The 16,721-nt window shown below is 37.7% G+C and overlaps 1 protein-coding gene across 2 annotated transcripts in view; it reads right to left on the minus strand.

The window, feature by feature from the left end:
- ERBB4 (erb-b2 receptor tyrosine kinase 4) overlaps positions 1–16,721 on the minus strand; it is a gene marked incomplete at both ends in the record, with an annotated part of 1,126,414 nt that overhangs the window by 42,037 nt on the left and 1,067,656 nt on the right. For both annotated transcript variants that reach the window (XM_082841669.1, XM_082841668.1), the window contains one exon: positions 8,582–8,737. In XM_082841669.1, the coding sequence (XP_082697795.1) occupies positions 8,582–8,737 (156 nt within the window). The remainder of the gene's footprint in view (positions 1–8,581; positions 8,738–16,721) is intronic.

Genomic DNA, 16,721 nt, shown 5'->3' on the forward strand with positions numbered 1-16,721 from the left:
TAGTTGGATGGTCCTTGATGAATAGGGCACATAATAAATATATTGATACGATATATGAATTAATTTTTTTTTTGTTAGCATAAGCTTATAGGTCACTACAGGTTAAGGCTGCATTTGCTTATTTCATTTGGCCTCTCCTGATTGAAATTTCTCCAGACCAAGCTAGAAGGACCTCCACATGAAGAGGAGATATCCTCGACGGTTACCAAAAACAGCAAGTTAACAGCGGGTTAATGAAGAAAGACAAGAGCTGGAACTAAGGCATGGATTGAGACCACATGGTGGGTGAGGGAGGCAGGAACACAGTTGTCAGGCAGGGCCTGAGGATGGAGAGTCAGAAAAGTTAGAAGAGGCAGTGGCACTGCACAGATCCCTGGGATATAGCAGCTTACATTCTAGTGGAGGGAGTCAGATAATAAATAAATTGGTGGGGACCTTCAAGATGGCAGAGGAGTAAGACATGGAGATCACCTTCCTCCCCACAAATACATCAGAAATACAACTACATATGGAACAACTCCTACAGAACACCTACTGAACGCTGAAAGAAGATCTCAGACTTCCCAAAAGGCAAGAAACTCCTCACGTACCTGGGTAGGGCAAAAGAAAAAAGAAAAAACAGAGACAAAAGAATAGGGATGGGACCTGCACCTCGGGGAGGGAGCTGTGAAGGAGGAAAAGTTTCCACACACTAGGCAGCCCCTTCACTGGCAGAGACAGGGGTTGGTGGGGGCAAGCTTCAGAGCCACAGAGGAGAGCGCAGCAACAGGAGTGCAGAGGGCAAAGCAGAGAGATTCCTGCACACAGGATCAGTGCTGACCAGCACACGAGTGCTGGTGACAGCCCGAGAGGCTTATCTGCTCACCCGCTGGGGCAGGTGAGGGCTGGGAGCTGAGGCATGGGCTTCGGAGGTCAGATCCCTGGGAGAGGACTGGGGTTGGCTGCATGAACACAGCCTGAAGGGGGCTAGTGCACCACAGCTAGCCAGGAAAAAATCTGGAACTGCCTAAGAGGAAAGAGACCATTGTTTCGAGGTGCACGAGGAGAGGGAATTCAGAGCACCGCCTAAACAAGCTCCAGAGAGGGGCATGAACCGCGGTTATCAGTTCAGACACCAGAGACGGGCATGAGATGCTCGGGCTGCTGGTGCAGCCACCAAGGAGCCTGTGTGTGCAAGCACAGGTCACTATCCACACCTCCCCTCCCGGGAGCCTGCGCAGCACGCCACTGCCAGGGTCCCGCGATCCAGAGACAACTTGCCTGGGAGAACAGAGAACACATGGCATACCTCAGGCTGGGGTAACATCATGCAGGCCTCTGCCACCTTAGGCTCACCCCACATTCCATACCCGTCCCGCCCCCCCCAGCCTGAGTGAGCCAGAGCCCCCTTATCAACTGCTCCTTTAACCCCCTCCTGCCTGGGTGGGGAACTGATGCCCTCACGCGACCTACATGCAGAGGCGGAGCCAAATCCAAAGCTGAACCCTGGGAGCTGTGTGAACAAAGAAGAGAAAGGGAAATCTCTCCCAGCAGCCTCAGGAGCAGCAGATTAAATCTCCACAATCACCTTGATGTACCCTGCATCTGTGGAATGCCTGAATAGACAATGATCACACCAAAATTTAGGCAGTGGATTTTGGGAGCAACTGTAGACTTGGGATTAGCTTTTTGCATATAATTTGTTTCTGGTTTTATGTTTATCTTGGTTTAGTATTTAGAGCTTATTATCACTGGTAGATTTGTTTATTGATTTGGTTGCTCTTTCCCTTTCTTTTTCTATTGTATATATATATTTTTTTTCCTATTTCTCTTTTTGTGAGTGTGTATGTGTATGCTTCTATGTGTGATTTTGTCTATACAGCTTTGCTTTTACCATTTATCCAGGATTCTGTCTGATAATTTTTTTTTGCATAGTTTTTAGTGCTTGTTATCATTAATAGATTTGTTTATTGGTTTGGTTGCTCTCTTCTGTCTTTCCTTTTTTTATTACTTTTTAATTTTTATTTTAATAAGTTTATTTCATTTTTTTTTCTTTTCTTTCTTTTTTGTCTCTCTTTTCTTCTGAGCAGTGTGGCTGACAGGGTCTTGGTGCTCCAGCCAGGTGCGAGACCTGAGCCTCTTAGGTGGGAGAGCCGAGTTCAGGACATTGGTCCACCAGAGATCTCCTGGCCCCACGTAATGTCAAATGGCGAAAGCTCTCCCAGAGATCTCCATCTCAATGCTAACACCCAGCTCAACTCAACAACCAGCAAGCTGCAGTGCTGGACACCCATGCCAAACAACTAGCAAGACAGGAACACAACCCCACCCATTAGCAGAGAGGCTCCCTAAAATCATACTAAGTTCACAGACACCCCAAAACACACAACCAAACACGGTCCTGCCCCACAGAAAGAAAAGATCCAGCCTCATCCACCAGAACATAGGCACCAGTCATCTCCACCAGGAAGCTCACACAACCCACTGAACCAACATTACCAACGTGGGGCAGACAGCAAAAACAATGGGAACTACGAAGATGCAGCCTGTGAAAAGGAGACTCCAAATTCAGTAAGTTAAGCAAAATGAGAAGACAGAGAAATACGCAGCAGATGAAGGAGCAAGGTTAAAACCAGCCAGACCAAACAAATGAAGACAAAATAGGTAGTCTACCAGAAAAAGAATTCAGAGTAATGATTGTAAAGATGAACAAAAATCTTGGAAATAGAATAGAGAAAATACAAGAAACATTTAACAAGGACCTAGAAGAACTAAAGAGCAAACAAACAATGATGAATAGCACAATAAATGAAATTAAAAATTCTCTAGAAGGAATCAATAGCAGAATAATTGAGGCAGAAGAAGGGATAAGTGACTTGCAAGATAAAATAATGAAAATAACTACCACAGAGCAGAATAAAGAGAAAAGAATGAAAAGAATTGAGGACAGTCTCAGAGACCTCTGGGACAATACTAAATGCACCAACATTTGAATTATAGGGGTCCCAGAAGAAGAAGAGAAAAAAAATATGGAAATGAGAAAATTTTGAAGAGATTACAGTTGAAAACTTCCTTAATGTAGGAAAGGAAATAGTCAGTCAAGTACAGGAAGCACAGACAGTCCCATACAGGATAAATCCAAGGAGAAACAAGCCAAGACACATATTAATCAAACTATCAAAAATTAAATACAAAGAAAAAATATTAAAAGCAGCAAGGGAAAAGCAACAAATAACATACAAGGGAATCCCCCATAAGGTTAACAGCAGATCTTTCAGCAGAAACTCTGCAAGCCAGAAGGGAGTGGCAGGACATATTTAAAGTGATGAAAGGGAAAAAACTACAACAAAGATTACTCTACCCAGCACAAATCTAATTCAGATTCGATGAAGAAATTAAAACCTTAACAGACAAGCAAAAGCTAAGAGAATACAGCACCATCAAACCAGCTTTACAACAAATGCTAAAGGAACTTCTCTAGGCAGGAAACACAAGAGAAGGAAAAGACGTACAATAACAAACCCAAAACAATTAAGAAAATGGTAGTAGGAACATACATATCGATAACTATCTTAAATGTGAATGGATTAAATGCTCCAACCAAAAGAAATAGACTGGCTGAATGGATACAAAAACAAGACCCATATATATGCTGTCTACAAGAGAACCACTTCAGACCTAGGGACACATACAGTTGAAAGTGAGGGGATGGAAAAAGATATTCCATACAAACAGAAATCATAAGAAAGCTGGAGTAGCAATTCTCATATAAAACAGAATAGACTTTAAAATAAAGACTATTACAAGAGACAAAGAAGGACATTACATAATGATCATGGGACCAAACCAAGAAGAAGATATAACAGTTGTAAATATTTATGCACCCAACATAGGAGCACCTCAATACATAAGGTAAATGCTAACAGCCATAAAAGGGGAAATCAACAGTAACACAGTCATAGAAGGGGAATTTAACACCCCATTTTCACCAATGGACTGATCATCCAAAATGAAAATAAATAAGGAGACACAAGCTTTAAATGATAAATTAAATAAGATGGACTTAATTGATATTTATAGGACATTCCATCCAAACACAACAGAATATACTTTCTTCTCAAGTGCTCATGGAACATTCTTCAGGATAGATCATATCTTGTGTCACAAGTCAAACCTTGGTAAATTTAAGAAAATTGAAATTTTGTCTAGTATCTTTTCTGACCACAATGCTACGAGACCAGATATCAATTACAGGAAAAAATATGTAAAAAATACAAACATATGGAGGCTAACCAATACACTACAAAATAATCAAGAGATCACTGAAGAAATCAAAGAGGAAATCAAAAAATACTTAGAAACAAATGACAATGAAAACATGATGACCCAAAACCTATGGGATGCAGCAAAAGCAGTTCTAAGCGGAAAGTTTATAGCAATACAATTCTACCTTAAGAAACAAGAAACATCTCAAATAAACAACCTAACCTTACACTGAAAGCAATTAGAGAAAGAAGAATAAACAAAATCCAATGTTAGCCGAAGGAAAGAAATCAGAAAGATCAGATCAGAAATAAATGAAAAGGAAATGATAGCAAAGATCAATAAAACTAAAAGCTGATTCTTTGAGAAGATAAACAAAGTTGATAAACCATTAGCCAGACTCATCAAGAAAAAAAGAGAGAAGACACAAATCAACAGAGTTAGAAATGAAAAATAAGAAGTAACAACTGACACTGCAGAAATATAAAGGGTCATGAGAGATTACTACAAGCAACCATATGCCAATAAAATGGAGGACCTGGAAGAAATGGACAAAATCTTAGAAAAGCACAACTTTCTGAGACAGAACCAGGAAGAAATAGAAAATATAAACAGACCATTCAGAAGCACTGAAATTAAAACTGTGATTAAAAATCATCGAACAGGGCTTCCCTGGTGGCGCAGTGGTTGAGAGTCCGCCTGCTGATGCAGGGGACATAGGTTCGTGCCCAGGTCTGGGAAGATCCCACATGCTGCGGAGCAGCTGGGCCCGTGAGCCATGGCCACTGAGCCTGCGCGTCCGGAGCCTGTGCTCTGCAACGAGAGAGGCCACAACAGTGAGAGGCCCGCGTACCGCAAAAAAATTCATCAAACAAGAAAAGCCCAGGACCAGATGGCTTCACAGGTGAATTCTATGAAACATTTAGAGAAGAGCTAACACCTATCCTTCTCAAACTCTTCCAAAATATAGCAAAGGGAGGAACAATCCAAAACTCATTCTACAAGGTTACTGTCACCCTGCTACCAAATCAGACAAAGTTGTCACAAAAAAAGGAAACTACAGACCAATATCACTAATGAACATAGATGCAAAAATCCTCAACAAAATACAGGCAAACAGAATCCAGCAGCACATTAAAGGATTACACACCATCATCAAGTGGGGTTTATCCCAGGAATGCAAGGATTCTTCAATACAGGCAAATCAATCAATGTGATACACAATATTAACAAATTGAAGGAGAAAAACCATATGATCCTCTGAATAGATGCAGAAAAAGCTTTCAACAAATTCAACACCCATTTATGATAAAAACCCTACAGAAAGCAGGGATAGAGGGAAATTACCTCAACATAATAAAGGCCATATATGACCAACTCACAGCCAACACCATTCTCAATGGTGAAAAACTGAAACCATTTCTACTAAGATCAGGAGCAAGACAAGGTTGCCCACTCTCACCATTATCATTCACATAGCTTTAGAAGTTTTAGGCCCAGCAGAGAAGAAAAAGAAATAAGAGGAATCCAAAATGGAAAAGAAGAAGTAAAACTGTCACTGTTTTCAGATGATACTATACATGATACTATACATAGAGAAGTCTAAAGATGCTACCAAAAGACTACTAGAGCTAATCAATGAATTTGGTAAAGTAGCAGGCTACAAAATTAATGCAGAGAAGTCTCTTTCACTCCTCTACAATAATGATGAAAAATCTGGAAGAGAAATTAAGAAAAGACTCTCATTTTCCATTGCAACAAAAAGAATAAAATACCTAGGAATAAACCTACCTAAGGAGACAAAATACCTGTATACAGAAAGCTATAAGACACTGATGAAAGAAATTAAAGGTGATACAAACTGATGGAGAGATATACCATATTCTTGAATTGGAAGAATCAACACTATGAAAATGACCATACTACCTAAAGCAATCTACAGATTCAATGTGATCTCTATCAAACTACCAATGGCATTTTTCACAGAACTAGAACAAAAAATTTCACAATTTGTATGGAAACACAAAGATCCCGAATAGCCAAAGCAAACTTGAGAAAGAAAAATGGAACTGGAGGAATCAAGCTCCCTTACTTCAGACTATACTACAAAGCTACATTAATCAAGACAGTATGGTACTTGGGCAAAAACAGAAATAGAGATCAGTGGAACAGGACAGAAAGCCCAGAGATAAACCCACACACATATGGTCATCTTATCTTTGATAAAGGAGGAAGAAATATACAATGGAGAAAAGATAGCCTCTTCAATAAGTGGTGCTGGGAAAACTGGACAGCTACATGAAAAAGAATGAAATTAGAATACTCCCTACCACCATACACAAAAATAAACTCAAAATGGATTAAAGACCTAAATGTAAGGCCAGACACTATAAAACTCTTAGAGGAAAATATAGACAGAACACTCTATGACAGAAATCACAGCAAGATCCTTTTTGACCCACCTCCTAGAGAAGCAGAAATAAAAACAAAAATAAACAAATTGGACCTAATGAAACTTAAAAGCTCTTGCACAGCAAAGGAAACTATAACCAAGATGAAAAGACAACCCTCAGAATGGGAGAAAATATTTGCAAATGAAGCAACTGACAAAGGATTAATCTCCAAAATATACAAGCAGCTTATGCAGCTCAATAACAAAAAAAACAAAAAACCCAATCAAAACATGGGCAGAAGACCTAAATAGACATTTCTCCAAAGAAGATATACAGATTGCCAACAAACACATGAAAGGATGCTCAACATCACTAATCATTAGAGAAATGCCAATCAAAACTACAATAAGGTGTCACCTCACACTGGTCAGAATGGCCATCATCAAAAAGTCTGCAAACAAGAAATGCTGGAGTGGCTGTGGAGTAAAGGGAACCCTCTTCCACTGTTGGTGGCAATATAAATTGATACAGCCACTATAGAGAACACTAGTGAGGTTTCTTAAAAAACTAAAAATAGAACTACCATACAACCCAGGAATCCCAGTACTGGGCATATAGCCTGAGAAAACCATAATTGAAAAAGAGTCATGTACCCCAATGTTCATTGCAGCTCTATTTACAATAGCCAGGACATGGAAGCACCCTAAGTGTCCACAGACAGATGAATGGATAAAGAAGATGTGGCACATATATACAATGGAATATTACTGAGCCATAAAAAGAAACGAAATTGAGTTATTTGTCACAAGGTGGATGGACCTAGTGACTGTCATACAGAGTGAAGTAAGTCAGAAAAAGAAAAACAAATACCATATGCTGACACATATTTGGAATCTAAAAACACACAAAAAAAATTGGTTCTGAAGAACCCAGGGGCATAACAGGAATAAAGATGCAGAAGTAGAGAGTGAATTTGAGGACACGGGGGAGGGGGGGAAGGGCAAGCTGGGATGAAGTGATAGAGTGGCATGGACATATATACAGTACCAAATGTAAAATAGATAGCTAGTGAGAAGCAGCCACATAGCACAGGGAGATCAGCTCAGGACTCTGTGTCCACCTAGAGGGGTGGGATAGGGAGGGTGGAAGGGAGACGCAAGAGGGAGGAGATATGGGGATATATGTATACGTATAGCTAATTCACTTTGTTATACAGCAGAAATTAACACACCATTGTAAAGCAATTATACTCCAATAAAGATGTTAAAATAAATAAAGAAATTGGTAAGTCATATGCTACAATGAAAACTAAAAAAAAAAAAAAAAATAGAGCCAGATAAGAGGAATCTGTTGCTTCTGGTGTAGGAGGATTGGACGTTAAATAGGATGACCAACTTTCCAATAGTTATGGTTCTTGGTCACATTGAAACTTCTCTCTAGTCTATGAGAAAGAAGTTGTGTCTCTCTGATCTCTCTGTAATAGTCTTAAATTATTAGGATTAATGAAACAATTTCTATGGCCCTGGATTAAAGTGCAATCTCTAGAGTTCCTAGGGAGCCACCAACTCTCTAACACTGGAAGTGACATAAAGATAACTTGGGTCAAGACACACATTGTCTTATTTTAGCTGCTTTTGAGAAATGGAAGTAGGTAATACATCCTATATATTATATATTGTATATATATGTATGTGTATGTTTCCATATGTACATATATATGTGTATATATATGTATGTATGTATGTGTGTATATATATATATATATATATATATATATATATATATTTTTTTTTTTAACCCTGGGTGGGAGAGAAGGCAAATGGTGGAATTGGGATTTTATAATCTCTTCAACCTCAGGTTTATTGATTTCTTCCTGTAACATATAAGGAGATAAAAGGGTATTATACTATATTTTCAAGTAATATTGCTCTCAAAAAGACACCCACCTTTCCTCCATCAGCATTATACTCTTTTTCATCACCTTCCAAGAGCCTGGCTAGTCCAAAATCCGTGATTTTTACATGGTTTGGAGATTTCACTAAGACATTACGGGCTGCCAAATCCCGATGAACAAGCCGTCTTTCTTCCAGGTACATCATTCCCTGAAAAACACCAAATTCCCCAGAGAGTCAGTTAATGCCTATGCTTTTGTATTGTCAAAAAAGGTGTTTCCTAGTGTTCAGTTGCAAGTGCTTGATTTCTCTAAGTAATGGCAGAATCTGAGAATATTTTCAAAATTATGGAAAATGTGGAATTAAAAAAGCAAACCACAAATAGCTTTTGGCCTTCTTCCCACTAAAGCTCTGTAAAGCAGAATGAATTACCTGCATATGAGCTAAATGTTTGATCATTTTTTCCCGGATACTTTATATTCTTTTGCAAACACTTTCGTTAGTGAGGTATGCACGTGTCTTAGTAGATAAGCTAACAGGTACTTGGACTGACCCACATATTCTTAATTGTTTTCTCCTCAATAACTTCTGTTTCATGTCATTTTCCCCCATACACCCGCTCCAAACAAATGCAGCTCTCCATACTTTTCAGAAGTATTTCATATGAAGGTTTAATGGAGGCAAATTCACCTTTATAGGTTCTATCAAGTCTGAAGAATCATATTATTCTTATTAATTATGCAAAAAAATGAAGTTTGCCCTAGGGGCATTAAAAGCCTATAATTTAAAAAATAGCTTCGATGATATTAGTAGTCATTATGAAAATCCACAAGTAAAATTACATTATTTATAATGACCCTTAAGTTAGCCTTTAATATGTTTTCTTCATAAAACATATACTGTAATTAAAAATAAAACATTGCTGATCACCAACGAGATAAACTGGCTCTTCCCTCAACATACACACACACATCTACATGTATATGTACATATACACATGTATATATATGTGTTATATGTGTACACAACATATATATTAAAATATATATAAAAATCATCCATAGAAACAATAATTATTAATTGTATTTCATCAGTAGAGAAACCAAGAGTCATGAACCACTAGCCTTAACTAAAAGTTGATGTAAAACCAAGGAAATGAACCCAGAGGCCCAGATTAGAATGAACATCCTTTGTTTGAGTGAACATATGTTTTGTTGAAGAGTTAGGGAAAATTCTATATTTGAGGATTTCAGTGGTAAAAACAAGTCAGAAGTGTTATAAAATGGTTGAAGTATGCTCTCATGCCCATTGCAAATCAGTGATGCTGGCAGTTAACATTACAACTGCAGGACTTTGAAGGATTAGCGGTTTCTGATATCAAAACAAAAGCTGTGGTAAACAGAGACATAAATCACAGAGGTCAAAAAATTATGAACTGTCTACCAGGTGTAGTGGAAAGAGAATATTGCTTCAAACAGCATCATGAGCCAAGCACTATATAAATGCCCATTAAACACAACCAGTGGAGATACTGCCTGATATGGTGCAATCAGTCAGCAGTTGGGTGACATCATATGTATTAGTGTTTTCTGATATCAACCCACAACTGGGATTTATGGGGTTCTTTCCCTCTTTCCTAAACAGTGCTTTGTCTTTGATTACGCCAAATTGGAAGTTTTTAGAATAAAGTGAAAACAAATAGCCCTTGCATGCTTTAAAAGATTAAAAAATAGACTTATTGCCTTGGAGGTAAAGTATGTTCAATAATTTTGTACCTGTAGGAAGTGCCCACAAAAAACAGTCATCATTCTCTTTCTTACCATCTTCATAACAGAATATGTAAAGAGTATTGGCAACAAATTAATATTCAGATCCACACATACTTACAGAACACATACTGTATGCCAATCACTGTGCTAGACATCAGAAAGACAGAATAGAGTGAGAGAAGGTCTGTGCATTAAAGGAGGACAGAAGCTCATTAGTAAAGTGGGCACATATGGAGTATAAACTTGAATGGATCAGTGATGCATGTAAGGCATTTAAGGAGGACCATCTGTAGTATAGCTTAGCAAGTATGCATGAGAGGGGAGGCTTCAGAGAGGTACTAAGGCCTAAGTATGGTTTGAAGGATGGATGTCCACCAGTTGGACAAGATGAGGGAAAAATTGCAGTTAGAGAGGACAAGCACAGGGTCATCAATAGCATAGTGTACTTGGACAAAGGTATATAATTCTGTATTTCTGAAGCATTATGTATATGGTGAATGGTGAGCCTGAAAAGGTAAGAAGAGGCTAGATCCAAGAGGGGCCCCTTATATGTCATGATAGAGAACTTGAACTTCACATTTTATGCAGCATTCAACGTGGTGATGCGGGAGTTCTTCTTAAAATGGAGAGTGACACAATTATCATTGGAGCCTTGAAAACATCACCAGGTGCCAGTAGAGAGGATGGATTGCACACAAATATAGCTAAAGTCAGGAGTCTGCCACATTACAGAAGAAAAGTGATGAGAGTGAAATAAAGGTTGTAAATTGACCATCCATGAGTTGTATCCATTTTTCCCTTTTTTTTTGTTCCCACACTGAGAAAGTTTCAAACATCCTCTTTAGTTGGTTGCTGGCTATACTCCATTAAAGGCATCTGGTCCCCAGTTTGCCAGGGTCCTACCACTTACTATCACTTTTCAGGAATTCTGCTTTTATTATTTATGGTAATCATCCAGCTCCTACATGCATGAATGTCTGAATCTTCAACTAAACTAGGCCAGAAGGAACTAGGGAGAGAACAATTTCAAGGTACATTTGTAAAATAAAATAACCATCCTTGGTAAATGACTGAACAATGAAGAAGAGAGTAAACTGAGAATAAGTCTATGCTTTTGACTTTTGTAATTTAGATAATGTAATTTAGATAATCATTTGGATAATGATTCCCTTAACTAGATATTATCCTAATGTAAATATATTTAAGAAATATATACTCTACCAGTAGGGAACTAATATTCACCAAGGAACTTAAGACTCTAAAGTCACATTCTACAGTATAAGCAAAGCCTCAAAAACTCCAAAAGATCTTTGACAGTCTATACACAAAGCCTCAGGGGGTGATAGACTATCCTGAACCTCAAAACTATTTGTCCGTAAAAAAGTATTTTCTTCAAAATAATGAGAAATAAATTCAGGAAACCAGATGATAAGCTCTATTGTTTCTCCTAGCCACCTGACCATGAGCAAAAGAAATAAAAACAGAAGCATCCACCTCCTTACCAAACCATCAAAATACATTTGTATGGTTGCCTTGTAACTATGAAACATCATCGTACAAATGCACACTTTCAAATCATTAATTATGACTGTCATCTTAGTCCTACTCTCACACCCTGAATTAGAGTGTTGAATTCTATGTATTGCTCACAATAGGTTTCTCCGCATCACAGTCATTGAAATAGGATTTTCTTACCAGAAGATCTCATTAGAATCACATTCTCTGGTAAATTCCTTCAAAGTAAAATCACTCCTTAAATCAGAGTGTGATGAGATTAAGGAGGAAGACAGTTATTAGAACAAAAATAAACTGGATGAAGTCCCGTGAAGTTTGAAGATGATAGAGGGATACTGCATTGGTTGAAAAGGATCCTCTTACTCTGCCCTGTAGTGATTCCCATGTCCTTGCCATGCCAGCTCAGGTGGAGTACATGATGGAAATACGAACACTGACAACACTCAGCTAACACTGACTGATTCTTAGAATGCGGCAGGCACTAACTAAACATGTCTACATTGGTAGGTTAACAATCCTATAGACGCATACTACTTTCATCTCATTCTAAATATGAGAAAACCAAGGCTAAGAGAGGTCAAGTTACTTGCTCCAAGTCATCTATTTAATGAGTGGTAGAACTGGGATTTGGTCCCTTGGTGTGGGACTTAAAGTCTGCATATTTAAGCCTATCTTATCTCTTGATGTGTCACCAGGTAGTGTGGGTATATAGAAATGAATGTACACAGTGAAGTCATATAGCTTCAAAAGATCCTAGTACTTTTGCAGAAAAAAATTAAATATTATCAAATGTTTCTATGAACTCAGGGCATAATGAAGGTGACTGACATGTTTGTATTTATATTTAAAACTCAGCTAACTTATATAATCTTTTATAATTTAGTAGGCGTTTAAATTGTGTAAATTGGAAACTCAGTTCTTGCTTTGACCACAGGGTATGCAGGATGGTGGAGTGGGTTTGAGAATAGATTCTGGAGTTGATTGCTTGGCTAGAAGCCCAACTCTGCCATGCTCTTGCTGTGTGACTCTAGCAAGTTAATAAACCTCTCTGTCACTCATCTTCTTCCTCTTTAAAACAGCCATAATAGCACTTATCACAAAGGTTGTTTTGATGATTAAATAGTATGTAAAGCACTTAAGGAGTAAGTGGCATGTAATAAGCACAGAACATGCAATGTTGTTCGATGGATATATATCAACAGTCCTAGTGCATAAGAATCACTTACCCTCATTAACTTGAATTGCCTATTTCAGAAAATCTGTGAACCTCAACTAATATATCACAGTGGGTGTTCAATAAATGTTCGCAAATGGTGATACATATACCCATAACCTGCCCATCATTATTAATGTGTGGCTACAAATTTCAGAATAATTACTGTTCGAAATATTATTTTAATAACAATGCACCTGAGGGTGCTGTCATATAAGGAGAAGGAAAAATTAAAGAATCTAATAAAAGATTTGGTGCTTTCCATAAACATATCACATATTCAGGAATTTAGTGAAGATAAAGGTCATAAACAAGATAGGTCAAAAAATTTTCAATGCTGCAGGATGTTTTCCATGGGTGAATAAAACAGTAGATTTTCTGTACCAAAGAATCTGCCTTTTATCACTCAGCGCTGAGGGGCATTCTGGGTGGGGGTGTTTTCGGGGCATTTTGTCTACTTCTTGATCCAAGTGCTGCAATTCTGATTTTACTCAAACTACTCAGAATTTACTATCACCACACCACTCAGAACTTTACCATTTTCATACTTGCTCTAAATGCCTTAATGAGTTTTCAAGACTGCTTACTTACTGTTTTGCTCATACCTCTTACAATATGCATCAATAAACACAAACTCGCTAGGGAAAGTCAAATTTTACTCTTGACCTTCAGGAATGCACTTTAATACAAAATCCAAGGATAATTTTATTACAACTGAATTTAAAGTTTTAATCTCTGGTTAGAATTGACTCATATAAACTGCTCTATGGAAAAAAATCAGTGACTGACAATTTTAAAATATTGGTATCGATGAACACCTAGCAATGACCTTCTTTTCAATCTTATGATATTGACTCACAGCTGTCTAGCAAAAATGCTTCATGATTATGCTTTAATCCAACGTTAAAATGCATTCTGCCCAGCTGCAGGAAGCTAACGGAAGTCAAGAGAGACCAGACTATTTCTGACAATAAATATTTGCTTCCCATATATAGGCCAGGCGACATTTTCATCAAACACGTGTGTGGAGCTAAAAATTTCAAGTTGTAGTCAGTTCTCATAGGCATTAATCTCTGGAATTAGCAAGAGTACATTTTTTTTCTGTTTTCATTCTAATAACCTGAAGCTTTCTGAATAACAGGAAGCTTCAGGAAAACTACCTTCAGATGAAAATCGCTCCTCTTTTCTACCTTTCCTTCTGAAAGCAATTGTACCTGTGAGGGGTAAAAAAAAAAAAATCTAACTCTAATGCTCTCTACTATTAGGGCTGAAGATATGAGCATATTCAAGGGAAGAAAAAGACCTTTTTGGATGAAGTGACTGACTTTATCCAAATAGTACATGGAGAGAAACTAAGGGGGCTCTGTAATTGAATCAACTGAGAAGTCTTTTCAACCAGCCAAAGCTGGTTCATGGCACAGTAGAAAGAACACAGAACTTAGTGTTGCAAGAGAGAAGAAGTCCCAGACATGCTGCTCACAAGATTTATGACCACAGGTACTCAATTCGCCTCTTCTATAAAAGTCAAAAATTGGCCTAAATGATCTCTGAGGTGTTCTCTAGCTTTAAATCTTTATTCCATGATGGAACTGGAAAATATATCTATCTAAAATATTAAGTGGTGGCCAATAATAAACACAGATAACAGTAAAGAAAGAGGTAGAGTAGATGTCTCCCTTCAAATGTTTAGGGAGAACAGTGAACACGTTTTACTAAAAGTCAGTTTAGTGCATCTGATGTTTAAACCCTGGCTACTTACTATCTGTGTGATCGTGGTCAATTTATTTGTGTTTCCTTTTCTTTATTCGTTAAATGGGGATAATAATAGTATCTACCCTGAGGATTGTCTTGAGGATTCAATGCCTTAATGTTTGTAAAACACCTAGAACATTCACTATTCTAAGATACCATGTGTTAAATAAATGATCTCAAATTCATCCTTCTGATGAAAAATACAATTCAACCACTATAAGAGAAAGAAAAGGCAGCCAACTAAAACACCTACTGATTACTCAGCACTGTTGGGTGTGGTGACTTCTGTTTCTCATTCTATTTGTCCCTGAATGTTCTTCCTCTTATGCTGCTCAGGAAGAAAAGCAGATTCACATGGTTGTCCCAGACTGGCTTGGCATTAATATTAGAGTTTAATTCTCACATTTTCCAACTGCACCTATGATCTTCAAGAGAGTTGGTCAGGTTGCAGTTCTTAAGAAGATTTTGCAATATTGAGGACAACTGAATTTCCATCATTTTAATAGTGTGTAGTGAAAACATTATTGGTTGCTATTCAAATTTAGTTCCAATAATATATTTGTGTGTGTGTGTATGTGTGTGTGTATCTATACATGCATGTAGTAGATACTATGGTGTGCCACCCAGAAACCTCTTCAGGCCCAAGTTCTCCTAATCTCAGCTTCTGGGAGTGTTGACTGCTGAGGGCTCTCATCTTGGTTGCTTTTGTTTTGAGGCAGTGACACCCGCCAACCCAACTACAAGGGGAGCTGCTTTGCCAGGGGTTCATCCTCTCACCGCAGGCAGCCCACATCCAATAATTTGTTGATGTTGAGTTACAAAGGCCATACCTCTCTTGACAACTATGAAGAGCTCTTCTAATTCTGGGACACCCCATGGGATTGAATGATTCCTTTTTTGCAGTTTTATCATAGCTGAACTTCTCCTTCTACCTAATACTGCTTTGTCACTGTCTGATAGGTGTTGTTCTTGAGAACACTTAAGAAAAACTTCCTACATGCAAACTTTTCTCAGAGATTGTTTTCTAGGAGCCAACCTAAGGCAATGTGTGTGACTTGTTTTCTTTTAGGATCTCAAGTACTCAGAATTTTAAGCTAACCACACTCTATAATTCATGCACACTATGATCATTGTTTCCCTCTACCCTCTACATCAACCCCATTCTTTATCCATCATAAATATCAACAATAATGTTTTTAATACATATCCTTTCAATCTATCATCCGTATGTTTATTTCTTTTTATCTATATTTTCTAACAAGTGCTTTGTGTTATTTATAATATATAAATAGTATTGTGTATTAAATAGGATCATGTTTTACTCATTAGGCTTTTTTTAGATTCAAACATGTTGCTATATGTAATCCAGTTCTCATAGCTGCACTAGATTATACATATGAATCCACAGACATATACACTTGTATAACACAGACATGCACTGTCAGTTGTCTATTCCCCTATGGAAGGGTACCAAACTTAACTCCATCTCTTTGACACTGCAAACAAGACTGAATTGAACATTAATACTATTTGTAAAATGCTATAAATTGGCTTCACAACATAAATTATCTGCTATTTAGTACTAATTTCAGTGTAGGAGAATCTAAACAAACAATAATAGTAATAGTCACTGTGGAAGATACAACATGGAGCAATTTCTTGTTAATTGAGAATACTGAAACCACATGGGAAAGACAAAACATAACTGTGTATATTATCATTATATATGTTTGTATCTATTAAATAGTTGACCTTTATTTACACACTCGGTGCCAGGGGACTGTTTTAAGTGCTATATATACAGGAATTTACAAGAACTCAATGAGATCTCTGCTACTATTATTCCCATTTTAAGATGAGGACGCTGACACACAGAGAAGTAAAATAACTTGCCCAAAAGTGATAGCTAGTGCATGGCAAAGCCCAGAAGGACCAAGATTTGAGT

This window comes from Leucopleurus acutus (genome assembly GCF_964270905.1).
Source record: "Leucopleurus acutus genome assembly, chromosome: 6".
Classification (NCBI taxonomy): Eukaryota; Metazoa; Chordata; class Mammalia; order Artiodactyla; family Delphinidae; genus Leucopleurus; species Leucopleurus acutus.